This window comes from Apteryx rowi, unplaced genomic scaffold (assembly GCF_003343035.1).
Source record: "Apteryx rowi isolate R43461 unplaced genomic scaffold, aptRow1 scaffold_136, whole genome shotgun sequence".
NCBI classification, from domain to species: Eukaryota; Metazoa; Chordata; class Aves; order Apterygiformes; family Apterygidae; genus Apteryx; species Apteryx rowi.
In genome coordinates, this window is record NW_020447597.1 from 1,620,131 (window position 1) to 1,638,064 (window position 17,934).

The 17,934-nt window shown below is 38.9% G+C and overlaps 1 protein-coding gene across 1 annotated transcript in view; it reads left to right on the forward strand.

The window, feature by feature from the left end:
* The window catches only part of KCNQ3 (potassium voltage-gated channel subfamily Q member 3), a 35,879-nt gene extending 18,317 nt beyond the window's left edge, over positions 1 to 17,562 (forward strand). The window contains exons 10-15 of the mRNA XM_026057065.1: positions 6,500 to 6,687; positions 7,590 to 7,692; positions 10,702 to 10,833; positions 13,595 to 13,693; positions 15,182 to 15,266; positions 16,442 to 17,562. Coding sequence (XP_025912850.1) covers positions 6,500 to 6,687; positions 7,590 to 7,692; positions 10,702 to 10,833; positions 13,595 to 13,693; positions 15,182 to 15,266; positions 16,442 to 17,179 — 1,345 coding nt within the window. The 3' untranslated portion in view covers positions 17,180 to 17,562. The remainder of the gene's footprint in view (positions 1 to 6,499; positions 6,688 to 7,589; positions 7,693 to 10,701; positions 10,834 to 13,594; positions 13,694 to 15,181; positions 15,267 to 16,441) is intronic.
* Positions 17,563 to 17,934: the final 372 nt, after the last annotated feature.

Below are 17,934 nucleotides of genomic sequence, written 5' to 3' on the forward strand. Positions count from 1 at the left end.
CTGAAACACAGACACTTCCATCTGAACATGAGAAAAAACTTCTTCCCTGTGAGGGTGACAGAGCACTGGAACAGGTTGCCCAGAGAGGTGGTGGAGTCTCCTTCTCTGGAGATATTCAAAACCCACCTGGATGCAATCCTGTGCAACGTGCTCTAGGTGACCCTGCTTGAGCAGGGGGGTTCGACTAGGTGATCTCCAGAGGTCCCTTCCAACCTCAACCATTCTGTGATTCTGTGATTTTGAAGATAAACATTGTCTGAGTTCCCACTGTAGAATTACATGTTATTTCATTTGCTTAAAAGGGAAGGTGGGCTGGCTAAAGGTTGGGAGTACTCTGGAAGTGCCAAACTCTCCCTGATTTATATCAAGAAAATGCAAGGACTCTTTGAGATCAATTGGATGTATTCACTGAGGATTAAATATTCAGCAGGACTCATTGCTGCCCTCATAACATCAGCTTTGTGTTAATTTCCATGGCAAACAGTTCAAAGCAGAATATTTCTGACAATCTCATTCAAAAAGTTTGATTCTCCAAAGCTAAGTTAACCTAAACAAACACAGCTGCTAATGTACTAAAATATTGGAGTAAACATGACTACCTTTTGCYTCCAATTACTTGAGACCAAAAGGAAATAGATCTGATGATTAGCTAAATTATAAAGATATGGAAGGATTTCCTGATTATTATTACTGTTTGTGAAGGTGAAAGTGCTAAATACATGTCAGGGGGCTGTTTGTTCCACTGTTAGTATTAATTCTTTATTTTTCTTCTCACACATGTACTAATTGTATATGAAACTCCAGCACTAGGCAAAGCACAGAGAGGAGAGTATCTGGTTTGCATGATGGGATGTAACTGCATTATATCCTTGCATGACTGTCTCTGGACCAGTTTTTCTAGTTCAGTGGTTCCCACTCTTTATACTGAGCAAGAGTAAAATGTCTGCTGCAGAGGCCAGTGATCTCCTCATCTCATTCTATATCCAGCAACCAGATTCTTCTCTCAGATGTTCCAAAATAATTCCCACTGCTGTTGGGGAGCAAGACTCTGAGAATTGAATTGTTCTTCAGCTGTGAAATCAGCATCAAGCCTTCGTGCCACACTATCCGCACTGCATCCACCTTCCTCCCTTTGCAGTGGTCTGTATCTCCCACTGAGTTATGGAGTTCTCCTTCAAGGACTCCATCTGAAAGGCAAAGGTTTTGGGGAAAATTTTATTCCACCACAAGGGAGAGGGTGTAATGGAATGCAAGACAAGCAGTGATCATATATCCAAGCTAGTCAGAGAAACAACTCTGCACTCTTTTCAGTATTTTTGGGATGCATTAATTCCCCGTAATTTCTAGAATTGCATTGGAAATCAGGAATTATGTTTTCCTGAGTGTAAAGAAGCCAAGTGAAGAGGGACCACCATCCCAAGGAGAGCAAGGGCAGCTAATATCAGTAGGAGGACTCTGAAAGACAAGCAGCAGTACATGAAGCCATGGGTGGGAACCACTGTCCTAGCCATTCTCATGAAGGATGATGTGATCTGCGCATGCTTCATACTCTGAGACTGAGCCATGCGCATGCTGTTTTAATGAAGGACATTGTGTCATGAGAACAAATGTTTCCTAACTCTTAACAACAACAACAAAAAAGAAAACAAAAACCCCAGCAGAGCCAGATTTAATCCCTTTGAAATGAGACTAAAGTCCATTGTTTCTCTGATGAAAGCTAGCCATTTATCTGGAAAAAAGCTTGGGGTTTTTTTTGTATACAGTATATTGTTGTATTTTTCATGTGAAGCTGATGAATGATTTCCTAATTGTTCTACTGCTCTGGCTGCCTGGATTTAAACAAAATATTTCTTGTATAAACAAACTGTTATGAGTCTGGCTGTTACTTTAGGGATTAATTATGAGCATTCAGTTAATGAGATAGGATTCAGTTCAGGTTACTTTAGCTTAGCTAGAGCCCTGTTTTTTTTTTTTTTTAATTGTTTTTTAAATCCAGTTCTCTCTCTAGTCAATAATGAAAGACAAGTTTCCCCAGCTGGCAAGTCATCCCAAACAAAAACAGGTCTGAAATGCTCTCTGTAGGTTGCTAACTCCCCATCAACTATAAAAAGGAATCTAGAGAACAATCTTAGACATAAAGAACAATCTTAGACRAGACATTAAACTTTTCAGACAGCTTAAGATAGATAAGATGAATTCCAGCCTCTAAACCTAATATCCTGGAGCAACAAATGGTCTCGGGACAACAATTTTTTCTTGAACTGACACTTACCGAAGGAGAAACTTACCCTAGAAAGACAGTTTGGGGTTGCTTTTGGTTAATATTAATTACCTTCAATAAAAACAAACAAAAAAACAAAACAAAACAAAAAAGCAAGTGGGTGTGACTATATATGCAACAGGAAACATCGCAGCAGATAAGTGGCCTTTTGTGCTGAATGCTGAGGAATATTTAGATCTATTTTGATCTGCAAGAAGCAGATTTTGGACCATATGAAATCTTGATGACTCATTTTCTGAGATAGCTACGCAGCAGAGATTTCTGGCCCTATATTGAAAAAAATCATGAGATGAATGTTTTGGATTCTCTGTGTTGTCCACAGATCCCTTTTCCTGTTGGTCTGACTCTTATAGATCCTTGCAATGTCTTCTTGTCCTTTGATAAGGAAGACACTTCTTATAGGAATTTCAAGGGACAAACTTTGAGAGATCTGGACTCTAGTTCCAGCTTATGGTTCCTTGCAGGATCTTCGTAAGTTAGTTTTCTTCTGTCAGCTAATTAGCACACCCTAGAATCACTATGTCTCCACTGATAGAAAATCCCACAGCATATAGTACATTAATTTCATTTTAAGATATGTGCTTTGAAGGACTCAGAAAGTTTCTGGAGGAAGAGTCAGAGTCCGTATGTAATGACAGCTATCTTCTTCCATTATAGTAATAAACTGTTTTCAATAAACAATAGGAAACCTCTGTATCACTATTTTTCTGCTTCTTCAGCTTTCAGGCTCTCTGCCTTAAATATATTCTTCCCATTAGAACTTCTCCACACTGTGACTAAACCAAATCTTGTGAGATTTAACAGATTACCCCAAGTCAATGTGTTATGTGTGAGCACTTGCCACGTCCCACTTTTGAGGAAATCACCATCTGAGTTTTATTGATAGATTTCATCCTTCTAGAAGCTTTCTTCTCATCCTTCAAGGTCTTTCTGGAAACCCTTGGACCAAGATGTTCAGTCTTGAAATCCTAAAATATATGAAAGTAGTTCCTTACTTAGAAGGTGTTGGCTACACTCCTGAAACAAAATAGTCTCCACTTTCATCTGAGATTCACCTATCATTGGTGACCTGTTAATTCCCCCACCAGGAAAAGCTGATCTCCAAAACAAGCTTGTTGCATATATAAATCTTTAGACCTAGGGGAAAATGTCCTTTATTTTATTATCACTGAACAGACCTTTTCATCCTAAAATTACTTCAGTTTATTCCTCCTTGTAACTTATTTTACAGTCTCCTTTGGTCTACAGAGATCGTCACCTTGGCAAGCATGCTTCATTGCTCTATGTCTTTTTTTTCACACTGAAAACCTCACAAGCTCGCTCTCTTTGACATCTGGAGTCCCAGAAATTTACATTGCTTGGCTGACTCTCTGTTGTCACTCAACTAGATTTTTTTGTGACTTCCTTTGCATTAAAATCCTGTCATGAAGTCACATTCTTCTTGGCAATCCTTATCAAAATTAATTCCTTCTTCAAAGTTTGCTTTTATTACTAGTGAGATGTTAGAATTTTGTTTCCCTGCTTTACCCACAAAAAGTCATACATAAGTCATTCAGTTAACTTTAGCTGTCTTCACCGTTATTTCATGCCCTTTCAAAGCTTGCTCAGGTTAGCTGTCTTCTTCTCCTTTATATATATTTTTCCTATATATAGAATGAGAGTCTTGGAAGAAACCTAATTTCACAGAAATACCATGGAGTTAAAACAAATTCTTTGCCTTGAAAAGCACCACTGCTCTCAAACATGACCTCTTAAAGTTTAGGGAAGTGATAGCAATGCAGAAAAGAGGTCACAGGATCATCCATATCTTGTTAGAAAGCAAATCATTTGTCAGGACTCTACATGCATCACCAGTTCAGCCTTTACAGCACAGTGGCATATCAATCAGATCAAGACCCCAACCCAGAAGCAGGCACTAAGGAAACCTATTTTTAAACAAGTGCTTAAGGATTGAGCAGGAGACTGCCCTCCACATTCTGTGGTGACTAATTTGCCACAGACGTCAACAAGGAGTATCTCATATTTTGCTACCAAGAAGGAAGCAATCCCTGATTTTTGCTATGCACACTTGTCTGCAGTGTGTGTATCTTCCCCTCGTGCCATTAATTCTTCAGGAAACTACATTAGGGCAAAGTTTGGGTAATTTTAATACCACTCACTTAGGTTATTTAATTYTTCACTCGTATACATGTTTGTTTGATCCTCACATCACCAACTTCAGTCCTGGCAATGCTGATATATCAGCATTTGAAAACCTCTTTAGCCATGCATCTCCACATTCATACAAGCCCTTCTTAGGTGCCACTTTCACATATGCATACACATATGCACTTCATAGGCACAATGGCAGGGCAAGTGTCTGAAGGCTGCAGAAACTGTGTCCACATCTGGTTATTGTCATGCTGCCAACAGAGTTCGGAAAGCCTAAAAAAAATCCCCCACAAAGATTTAGTACACTGTCTTTTATGACTGGGAAGCCCATATTTCGTTATCTTCTGGGCCAAAGGTATATCAGTCAGAAACTGCTAGTACAGAGAGTTGAGGACCCCAGTAATTTGTATAAAAAAAGACCTGCAACAGCTGTGATCTGCAATTCTTAATTCAAGTAGGAACTTTGCATGCTGTAAATTGCAGTATTCCTGTTAGGGCCACTTCTCTTTTGAAAGCTGCAAAGTCATCATATGTGTCTTAAAATCCATCTCACCTTTATCATTATAAGAGGAATATCTTCTACTTCTACTGCAAGGGGAGACTGTAGCAGACAGAGCTCTGAGATAGAAATACCTGCTTCTTTCAAGGAAGTTCACCAATAACATGAGACCTTCCGAAGACAGATGTCATTAGAACACAAAAATAATCCACCTGACCAAGACAACTCCTTCAATAAAGAACAGGTAGTTCTGTGAGCTAGACCCTTCACTAGCAAGGCCTCCATAAGGTCTCCATCTTTGCTTTTCCCCAACAACAAGTTCAGTGGCTTCAGCTGAACAAACTGCACAGATAACTGCAGATACTGGTGAAAACTCCTTCTTCTGGTCACTGCTGAAGTTTGCTCCTGCAGCAGATCTCCTGTGCTGCTCAGAAATCTGCCAGCTGTGTTGGTTTCTTCTCTCTCCCCAGAACCTGCTTGCCCCACTCTCACCCTCAGAAGCTTCTCTAGACTGTTTGTGCACAATTTACCTCCACCCAGAACTTTCCCACACTGTAATTTCTAGGACTAGGTTAAAAGGCAGACTTTCTTCCCATGCCTTAGCCCCACATTTTTTAAAAATGTGCAGTAAACAAGTAGTAAAGTAGTAAAATGAACAAACAAATCAGATACTTATATCATCTCTCACCTAAAAAGTCTTCAGAGCATATTTAAGCTGATGCACTCATTAGCAAATAGTTTTTGTGCTGCTGTTTTCAGTGGTATTAGTAATTGCCTTTAAGACTGTTATGGTCATCAAGCTGTAAGAAGGGTTGCTGATGCTAGTAAAATACAGGTAGGTAGATACAGGCAGGTAGATACAATTCTTCTATGCCTTGCCAGTGAAGGGCAAATTGTCTTTGGTCACTAAATCTGTAAGAGGACAGTGCAAGGAATCAGCAGAGGAACAAAATACATCACTATATCACAATTTGCAAGGTTCACCTCAATTTCTAGCATAGTGAGAGATGTATGAAATTGAATGGTGGAGAGAACTGGGTGGCCTGTTCTACCATCTACCAAATAATTGCTTGGCAATGTCTTTCCAGTGTTTTGCTTATAATTTATTTGGTCCACAGCACATCTGAGTTGCTTTTGCTCCTGGCTGTGCACATGAGTTATTCATTTAATAGCCTGCCATGGACCCGATAGTTAAATAAAGCACAGAACTGAAAAGGYCAAGCATCTTTATCATTAGACAATATAACTGCCTAAATAGTGGTGTTTCTCTTCTTAATGATAAATCTAATGCTTCTGAAATGCTACAGGAGCAGAAGCACTGATGTGTTATGTAGGGAGGATAGCAAGACCCTCTGGTATCATTTTCAATGTTGATACAAAAATGCTCATAAAAAGTAGTTACTCATCTGTGAAGCTTAGTGCTTACAAAGACTTTGATGTATTATGGTAGCCCCAGCAGTGTCCTTGTGTACAAAACATTTATTTAGCCTCTTATATACTTAAAGCATCATGAAAGCAAGTTAAAAGCGTACAAAGAAGGAAAATGATTACTTTTGCTTATTTTGTAGCCAAAAGCTGGGTCTCTTGGATCGGGTTCGTGGTACCAATACTAAAGGAAAGCTATTTACCCCTCTGAATGTAGATGCCATTGAAGAAAGTCCTTCAAAAGAGCCTAAGAATGTTGGCTTGAATAATAAGGAGCGTTTTCGCACTGCATTCCGAATGAAAGCGTACGCTTTTTGGCAAAGCTCAGAAGGTAGCCCATCTGTGTTGATTTCTTTCTATCCATCCCCTTTTCTCCCCATTTTACTTTGTTCCTCTACGTCTTCTGTGGAAGGTTTGCGACTTTCTGGGCTGAGAATGGCTAGTTTCTGGTTTTACATGGCACATTTGGGAAGGTTCCAGAAAATGAATGCTGGATTCCAGGCAAAACAATGCTTGAAATAAGGCAATGGCCTTCCAAAACCCAGCAATCAATTTGGTATATAGCCAGTGATGGAATCAACTTATTTGAACTTATTTGCTTCCCCAGCTGATTTCCCTCCCATTCTCCCGGAGACTGCTGCTCCATGAGCATCCATGCAACGTCACCGGGCATTTTTCTTCTCAGTGTCCCCAGACACCCAATTTCGTGTTCTTGTCTAATGGTGTCTAAATAGCAGTTTCTCCTTGATTGTGCCAGTTGACCTCCATGCCAAAGAACAGCCTCAGGTGTGCTGGGTGTACTACCATGGACACAGTTTGGGTGTCCACACAGGGGGCTTGGTTATCCTCACCCGTGGAGTTACGTGAGCTCAGAGCGGTGTGTGGGAGGACAACTCGGCCTGTTTTAGCCTTACGTAAAACAATTTTGGTAAAGATTTCTCTGTAAAAGCTCCTAAAAATGGGAACTTCTAAATACATTTGAAAAGAAGGAAAGCTCCCAGTGTTTCAAAAATGCCTGGAATTTGAGAGGAGATCCCTCAAATAATAAGTGTCTCACACCTGTCCTGGCAGAATTTTGAATGCCCCTTTCAAGAGTTGACTAGAGTAAGAGGAACCTGCTACAGATATTCCTTTTCTAAATTACATTTACTTTACGTAGTGCTTTAGTAAACCAGAGCTCCCTCTGCCGATCGTGTGGTCAGATGTTCACGCTTCTTTTGGCCTACTTTGCAGATGCAGGAACAGGGGAACCCATGGCAGAAGAYAGAGGTGACAGCAATGAGTTTCTAATGGAAGATATGATCCCCACGTTCAAGACAGCCATCCGAGCTGTCAGGTAAATATCTTTGGCATTCCTCTATGTTTGCTTTGTCTTTGAAAGCTGGTGTTTCAGGAAATCACATCAACAAGATTTTATACAATTTATTGTCGCTATTGATTTTTTTTGTAAATACAATAGGTTAGATTGTTATAGATATATTGAAAAGCACCAGATATACCTTGTTTAAAGTTCTTTCACAAAATATACAGAAAGGAAAATGTCTATCAGTAACACTGATAATGCCATTTGTGCAAGAGAGTATGTAAACATATTCATTATAAAATAATATTGTATACAGTTTATCATTAAAATATGCTATACATATAGTATCTTGCCCAGCTCACTGACTGTAGCATTTATGTAAGGCTGGAATTTTCACTTAGCAGTAAACTTTCAGCTGACTCAAATCTTCTTTATTTACAATTGTATGAGCGTGCAATATATTTTTTCAGCTTTCACATTTTAATAGATGCTGAGATCTCCATTTTGGCAGTCTTCAGCCTGTGACATGTGTCACCTCTAGTTTGGTATCACAAGAGATATTCCCTTGGGTTAAAAAAATCCTAGTAAAGCTTGGTAATGCACTTAGTATGTCAAGCATATGAAATTTGTTTACTGACACTGTTATTCATCCACTCAGAACTCTCTTCGCTCTTCCCATAAAAATTACCCCCACTAGAAAATATTCTGATTTCATTGCAATTGTTCTTAAAGCTGGCAGTTGTTAATTTTTTGCTATGGAGTTACTGTCTTCAAGGTGAAAGATCACWAATCTGGAATGTACCAGACTTTATAGAGCGGTATCTTCTTTATCTTGTAAAAGCTTCAGGGAAGTTAATTCTGTACCCTGACTAACTTGGAAATGTCCTTAAATCAGTTACAGGCGTATGGACGGATGCCCCATTATCTCTGGCTACTGATGCATATGTTCCCAGTCCCTGCAAGGGTTCTCGGGCAACCTGCCCTCCTCCCCATTTAGGAGTGGGTTGCTTCTGTCTATAATAACATTTTTAATTCCTGGTATCACAGATTAAGCCTTGTATTACCAGAGAATATAACTTTTCAGGATCTGAATTAGAGCAATGCTTTTTGAAAATGCCTTTTGAGCTTTTTTTGTTAATGGCTGCTCTATCATACCAACAAGTTACTTTGTGGTTTAAAACCGAAAATGTGGAAGGTTCAGTCTTTTATCCTCCAGCATAATAAACTTGCCTCGTACTAACTGGGCAATGGCTGAGAAAGGAAAACGCTGTGTAGATAGTCTTTATTCACAACATGCAATTATCTGTAAGCCCATTTTGCCCTCAGTAGAGCTTACAGTTTATGGACGCATAACTGGGGACTGGATTGATCCAGTACCTTATTGCATAAGGTACTGGATAATACATAATAATATACTGCACAAGTATGATGTTTGTTTCTTTTCATTTCATCCTTTTGATCAATCATCCAAGACCGAGTTGTCTGAGTGATATTTACAAATAAAATAAAATAAAAGTTAGAATGGCTTTCTCCTGGTTTTTGTCCAGCTGGGTTCAGGAGAACCAGTTATKAACACTTCCAAGTTTTCTCAAGCATGCTAAAAGCTATGTCCCAGAGGCTTTGCTCCTGTTACCCACCAATGCTTTCTTCCTCCCTGCTCTCTCCGTAAATCTCGCCTTCCTCTCTTCCCAACACCCGCTTGGTTTCCGACACAGAATCTACATCTGTCCCATTTTCCAGCCCCACCTCCGTAAGACAGGCCGTTATTATTTTTGCAAAACGTCCTCTCCCACATCCTGTGCAAATCAAATTGATTTATGTAATTTCCCTGTAAATTCAATCATGAGGCAAGCTATTTTTTTTCTTGTATAGTTTACCCAGACACTGAATGCTAATGTGAAGTAATTCCTTCAGATGAAACCTCTTAATGAGTTTTCAGGGTCGTGATCAAGGAGTCATTTGAACTGAAATTGTTAACAGTGTGATTCTTTTTCCTTTGTATTTTTTTTAGTACGGTTCTATTGTTATCACACATAGTTCACCAAGAATTGGCATAAGTAAAATTTTGAATTCTTGAACACTGAAAGCCTTATGAGCAACAGAGTAAAATAGCAGAAAACCTTTTAAAAACATACAGGAATTATGTTTGCTAAATGAATGTGTCTGTATATTTTAAAAGGTAAAAAACCAACAACTTATAACATGAAAAAAACAGGTCAGAACTTTAACAGTCCACAGCAATTGAACAACTCAAACAATAAGAAAATGAAGCACATCTGCAAATCCCAAGCCTAAGACACAAACAAAAGAATAAAATGCTTCTCATTCTTTACATACACTTATTGTCTATTTGGTTCACCCACCAACGTACAACCATGTGACCTAATACTTAAAAAGAAAAGGATGCAAAGAGGAAGCAAAACAGTTTTCAAGTGCTCTCCCCTGCACTGAACCTTATTATGAGAACTCTATTATTAGTTATTAGGACCTATTAATAAAGCTATTTTGCTTTTTTTCTCAAGGACACTTTTCTTTGCCCCCATGATTTGAACTGTTGATTTATTAACTTCTGCATTGCTAAGTAATTAACATTTGCTATTCARAACTTTCCCCTGGTGCAAAACGAAAACCAAGCTGAAATAGTTTGGCATTATATACACTATAAATTAATTTTATAGTAGGCTGAACCATACCTTCAGCTCTAAAATCTCCAGTAATTTGTGTTGTTCAAAATCAAATCTCACRTCTGAATTTGTAGCTTTGAATCACTTCCAGTTATGATAATAGTGCTGAGAAAGCGATGTAATGTGCATATAATTTTTGAAGAAAAAATAGCCTATCARTTATGAAAAAAACAAATATTATGTGTTTAAAAAAATGGTATGACATTACAGATTCACTGCTTATAATTTGTTACCTTGTACTGAGAWAACATATTCAATTTCCAAAAATCCAGAACATTTTTCAATTGTTCTATAAAGTTGCAAACTATCRCTATGGAACTGATAAAAGGAGTTAGAAATTATTCTCTTTATTGTGCAGAATACTACAGTTTCGTCTCTATAAAAAAAAATTCAAGGAGACGTTGAGGCCTTATGATGTAAAGGATGTGATAGAGCAATACTCAGCAGGGCATCTTGATATGCTGTCCAGAATAAAATACCTTCAGGCAAGGTAAGAGCCCTCTGGGAAACGGGGAAAATATATAGCTGTTTTGGCAACAGAATAGTGCAGCTGTTGTCTTTACATATAAGACCACTCAGAAGCTATGTCTTTGCACAGCATAGCTTGCTCATCAGAAAGCATTTTTCCCAAAGAAGGAAGGTAAGCAAGCYGCGAGCTGGGGTAACTGCGGAGGAAGAGAGTGCTGGCTCATGATTAGAGCAAGGAAATGGGAATCAGAAATACTGGGAATTTTCCTGGCCATTGACTCATTATTTGATTATGGTCAAGTCRCCCCCTTCCCTCCCCCTTTCTACAGATGATAAATAAAAGCAACGGTTTCATTACATGGAGCTGTTTTTTGGGCTGGATTCTGTGCTGACCTGTGCCCTGGTGAATCACATGATACAAGTGCAAAAGGGAACGAAAAGGATAATAATTGCCACCACTTCAGAATAAARGTTTTACAACCCCTTTGCCCAGGTGCCAAAGGATCTATATGAAAAAAAAAAAAGGGGGGGAATTTCAAGACTTTGTGACTCCTCAGGTTTAATCTGCCCACCCAATGGTTTCCTCAAAGACGAAGTTCATCCTGGCATGCTTTGGAGGCATGTCTACCCTGCAGGCAAAATGAAACTTTTGCTGCTCACATCCTGAGCTAGCTTGAGCTAGCAAGTCCCCCTGGGTTAGCAGGCATGTGCRTGAGCTTCTGCATTTGTGTAACTASCTTAGCTCAATCTCAGCACAGCATTATCCAAATTTCCTGACCCTCCCAGTCACTCTGATCTGCAAAATACCACACAGATGTGCCCTCGATTTCTGCCAAGAACAGGCTGAGTGAGTGCAACTCTTGTTGCATATTYGGACCAGACTTACTTCAGTTTTGCAAGGCTGCTCAGCTCCTTCCTTTGGACTTCATAGTTTCTTATTTCAAAGTGCTTTTCCATATGCTGGACTATCTCTGTTTCAAGTGTGCAGCAAGTTCTGTTCCAGCCTCACCATTTTTGCTCTAGAAAAGCTGGCCTCTTTATTTAATATCACTTTTCTATTCATAGGCTTTATATCGCAAAACACTGTTATTGTATAAACTGACCTCTGCATCACATGAGTTTAGGTTTTGATGCAGTAATGTTTTCTGAGCTTGGGAAGTTGAGGAGGGCTCCTGATGTTAGAAACCTGTGTCTGGGGTCGTGTCCACATTATGCAACATGGTTCCCTTGGGCAACCCTTCCTCTACCTTAGACTGAGCCACTGTGTGATTTTGGGCGGCATAGCGCCACCCAGATACTCGCTTGATTTGTGGAAGCAGCGAAGGTGCCCGGCCTGATTAGGTCTGTCTCGAACTTTATTTATGGCAGTGCTTTGTATGGTAAAGGTGTATCCTGCATGAGTCAGGGCAAGAGTCCCAGCACAGCCTCGGACCTGTGCTGCTCGGTGCACCGCTGCAGCACCGGGGCATTGAGATTCATCACCAGTGGATGAACCACAATGCTTCAACAGCATTTTGCTCACATACAGGAAAGGTGTTTTTACACATTTTTGAAGCAAAGACATAGTACCAGCAGGGATTTGGCTGAATAAATTAACCTAATATGTAAATGTGGATGTCTACAATGTAGGTTTCTACATCTGAGCAAGACACGGTCAGTTCCTCTTATAATTAATGGAGCCCTAATAAGCATAATTAATGGCATTTATGGTGCAATTCACCCCATCTTAAAGCAAGTGCCTTTATTTGGTTAGATGAAACTCCCCTAGTTTCCCCCAAACACTCTTCACTGTGTTGACTAGCTCTCCATTGACTATAATCAGACAAAATTAGGGAGGTAAGTCCTACTCATTGTGCCTAAGGATAATGGGATGCCAAAGGAGTTAGAAGAGATGTTGTCTGATTGCCCAGCAGTGCTTGGGTGCCTAGAAAGTGTCTAAGTAGCTTTGTGAGTCTTGCCTTGAACTTTTTTAAACTCCATTTTCAAAAGTCCATGGGACAATATGAAGCCATGCAATGCATCTGCATGGATGGTCTCCTAATACAACTATCCATTTTGTGGACTAGAGCTGGCTGATATCTGGCCAGTATGGTGTGTGGGCTGAATGAACAGAGGTTTGCTTGCAGCTGAGCAGGTGGAGATGCCAAATGAAAGAAGACAGGGATTTAGTAAAAGAGTTAAATATACTTAATTAAACACTCTACAGCCTCCCAAACATTATTTACAGTTTTTGTTCCAAATAAAAAAAAGTCAGGCAGGATTCCCTGTGAAACTTCATGTGCACTTATATTTTTTAAAACAAGAGAATAATTAATAACAAAAAAATTAGTGATAATTAAGTACGATAACTGCTAGAAAGTCACTGGATTATTAAAAAGAGTATCTGGAATTGCAGCCTTGGGCCAAATCCTGATCATCATTATTCAGCACAAAATCTGATGGGTCCCTCCTGACATTGTTAGGAATAGCTGTTGTTAGAGATCTTTAGACAATCATTCCACTAATTTAAGTTCCTTCGCAGGAAATAGTCTTGTGTTTCAAATGACCAAGTTAGAAAACAGGGGGCTGCTTAGATTACCATAATCATCCAATGTACTGATGGTGGACCTCGACCAGAACAAACACGTCATGACCCTCAGTATCTTACCAAAACCTAAACATTCTTGCTTTTTGAATTTTTGCTATTGTTTGCTGCAGAGACRAGTAACAGTTTCTGTTCTGTGTTAGCATTTAGAGATGATCTTAAGCACTTGCATCATGTTCTACACTTTTCTTTTTTTCAGAGTAGATATGATTTTTACACCTGGACCTCCATCTACTCCCAAGCATAAGAAATCCCAAAAGGGAGGAGCTTTTTCTTACCCTTCACAACAGTCTCCCAGGTGAAATTATTCTGCTTAGTATTTTGCACAGACCAAAGCAAAAATAAAATGCTCATTCATACTCCAGAACAAGTACTTCATTCATCCAGCCAGCACACTGTTATAGTAATGTTATCAGCTGAAAGGATATGTTTCTACAAGTTACATATGTGCAAATGTTGAACCAGAATGACGCTAGCTTCCCTAAGAATAATCTATGATGGAAATTTAAACATAATTTTGTCTTAACTGTCTAGCTCAGCTTCTCTATGGTGTGCAAATCTGATTATATGAGAAAGATGTACATTTGATTGCTGATATGCTGAATTCCTGAACATTCAGCTACTGAAAATATAAATCACCAACAGTAGGAAGGTAAACCAGTTATCTCCTGAACTGAAAAAGATGTTTCATTATAGCCCCCTCAAAATGGCAAGCACCTAGTTTTAATGATATTGCTTTTAAATCAATGATTGGTGAGAATTACTGAAAATAAGTTGCAATGACAGGTTTCTGGGTGTGAAAATGACGGCATGTTATTGCTGCATTCCKAATAGCGAGACTTCGATAGTAAATCACATTTTTTTCTCTTACTTGCAACAAACAGTCTCCTGATAAATACCTCTAAAGAATCACAGGTACAAAACAATCAGCAATCTGACCCCAAAGTTGTTAATGTTGCTCAGAACAAATCTAACCTTGCAGAAAAAATGTTAAGTGGGTTCTATTTGGTTTATCCTACCCAGTGAAAAATCTCAAAGYATGTAAATATGGAAACAGAGCTCTACATATATGGAAGAGGCAATGATCATTTGGGAAAAGAAGCAGATTGCAAAATTTGCATAAACCCATGTTAGTGATAACCCAATGTACAAAACGTGAAGTATTTTAGTTACAGTTTCTGCTTTAGTAAGATATATCCTCAGCTATGAATTTTTCATTCTGTCAGAAAGAGAGGAGATGAATTGGACCTGTCAAAACAAAAGGTTTGGGGTATATTTGTTCTATGTCATGTTAGGAACATATTCTAAGAAACTGGTTTTCTAGCCTCTGCACATAGTGTTAAGACACTAATTTGAAAGACACTAGTTTGAAGGAATTAAATTTCAAAACACATGTCCATCTGTAGTCCCACTGTTTGGACTGTCTCAAAATTTTTCACAAGCCTGAAATTATTCCACCATGTCTGAGATTAATTTCACTTTCATTCTGATCTTTTTGTTTGCTCTTGCTTTGTGTTAGTTGCTTTACATTAATTTTGAATACAAAATAATTTTAAATTAAAAATCAACAATTTTTTTAGTTTTTTTTTTTTTTGAATGACATAAAGTGTCTTTCTGTTTATCCTGTTCGTATGGTAAATAACTAAGTCCAATCTTGTCTTAGAAGAGGCTTCAGTGTGCTATATTAATATCACGCCAAGGTGTTACTTCTGGTTTTCTATATATATATTACTAGTCATAATACAAGGAAAATGGGGACACTAATAGAGTTTTTAATTCTTTATAGAAATGATCCGTATGTAGCCAAAGCATCTGCAGCAGACACTGAAGACCAAAGTATGATGGGCAAATTTGTTAAAGTTGAACGACAGGTATGTAATTTCCTGATAAAGAAACTGAGGCATTTATGTGAGTGTACAGAAACCTGACTTTATGGATCCCTACACCAAATCCAAAACATTGTAACCACATGACAGGTTCTGCTCTGGTGTAAACTCACTTGAATTTGGTTCAAAAAACAGTAGTTTACTTTCTACCATCAGTTTTAAACTGAGTCAAATATTGTCTATCCATGCATCTAACTTTATGCTGAACCAGAAACAGCAAGGCTCCATCAGCCAGCACCAAAACAGTATAAAAGGTAAAGCTGACATAAATTCAGTGTGATTCTTTGCTTGACCCAAGCAGATTGGTACTCTTAAGTGATCAAGAAGCACATGGACATATTAATGATCATAAAAAGCGTATCATTAGTTTTCCATGAGAGTRATAATTAACTGGGAAGTGTGCTTTTTGAAACCTGTTGAAGTAATATCCTTTGTGGTAGGAAGACCCTAAACGTGATGTTTACATGTGATTTTTTCACTTCCTTAAACTCATGCTTATCATATCTGGTGTTTTACGGTGAGCACATCACTGTCTTTTGCAGGGTCTAGCACTCAAAAGTATTGCCTCCTCACGTATTTTTGAGCCCTCTTTATGCATCCCAAACTGTTGTCCAACAAGTCAAGTCACTCTCACTTCTAAATGCATAATTAAATAAGATGGAGGCAAATAGCATTAACTGTCATCAATTCCTTTCATGGATGTAAACATTCAGGCACAAATAGCTACTACAAAGAGCAAGGAAATCAGTCCTAACGTTTAACCCTGAYATGGAGGGACTGTTAAGAATTAAGAGGGTAGGTCAGTGTGCAAAGGTAATTCCATCTGTTGTCCTTTGGTAATAGCTATCCGCAGTATATTATCATAACTTTGGCCATAATGTTGTAGACTCCCTTTGGATACTGGACTGCCATATACCCAGCAATGTCAGGAATTTTTGGCACAGTGCATAGGAACTGGGCTTCTTAGTCTGAGGCAGTTAGCGGATAAACTGGCATCCACTGCAGTCCAGCTTCCAAGGGAAAGTCATGATGACCCTGGAGGTGCCTTTATGACCGATAGCAATGACAGCACATCATTCTTGGCAGTGCACCTATGAAAGCGCTGACTGTTTTGTTGAATAACTGACTTGAGACAATATGATAAAATTGGTATTTTTCAGGTTAATGACATGGGAAAGAAACTGGATTTTCTTGTTGATATGCATATGCATCATATGGAACAGCTGCAAATACAAGTCGCTGAGATAAGTCCATTGAAAGATACTGTTTCTCCTGCAAAGGAGAAGAGGGAAGAAAACAAATATTCTGAATTAAAAACAATAATATATAAATAYACTGAGCAGTGTGCTCATGAAAATCCTCATAACTTCCAGCAGGTTCCAGTCAACAAAGTCAGTCCTTATGGTTTCTCAGCACATGGTCATACGACTCATTCACAACCTTTATCAATAGGTGGGCAAAACTCTGGCAAACTGCAAGCCGCACCTTCCTCGACTTCGTATGCAGAAAGGCCAACAGTTTTGCCTATATTTACATTAATGGACTCCCAGGTTACCTACCACTCCCACGGAGACCTGCAGAGCCCTTACTCTGATAAGGTGTCTCCAAGGCAGAGGAGGAGCTTTACAAGAGACAGCGATACTCCGTTATCCCTTCTCTCTGTCAACCACGAGGAACTTGAGCGCTCCCCAAGTGGCTTCAGTATCTCCCAAGACAGAGACGACTTCCCCTTTGGCCCAAACGGGGGATCAGCATGGATGAGAGAGAAATGCTACCTAGCAGAGGGTGAAACGGACACAGACACCGATCCTTTTACACCAAGTGGCTCCATGCCTTTGTCTTCAACAGGGGATGGGATTTCAGATTCAATATGGACCCCTTCAAATAAGCCAGTTTAAAAGTGTGTGTGGGGGCAGTCACTGGCTGACTTCTCCATGTAATGTAAGCATACTTTGTATATCTCACTTACTCTACACCCAAAGCTTACTAGTTCAAAACACCAATGGCTGCATAAGATGCATGTGATATTAGTGGTAGTCATTCTGCACCATTTCATACAATTTACTAATGCAGTTTTTTTCATGCTACCAAAACTAARCAGCTTAGTTTTGAGCATGGTTTGCATGACTTTACCCTATATAAATGGTACAGCTGATTTCTTCTATGATACATATCTATCTGATACTCTTCAATACAATAATGGTGGATTGATAACAGGCAAGATATGATGGTCCTTGCTACTTTTTGTAAACAGAGCAGCAAAGTCAAAATAGTTTCAGGAGCAATATCTCTCTATGGAAATAAATCTGAATCCATTTTCCAGTGTAAGTAAATCAATCTCTACCCAAATTAGCCAAGAGCATCCTACATTCTAAGCAGGGAAAAAGCTAAGTCAAATTAAATGACCTTGCTGAAATGATTTTGTAAACTAAATGTTTCTCATGTGATCTTACATGCAGAATTTAAAAATTGTCAAAGCCACCTACTGGAATTAGTCATGGGTATTGCTTTACTGCAAAATATAAATCTAAATCCCCCAAACTACTTTGAAGAGCTCCACTAGTGGTTATGAAATTGCTAAAAGTGTGATTACAATACTATTCTGTAGAAAATCTTTTGCTAAGCCCATTTGTTTCTTCTGGGGCCCAGCTAT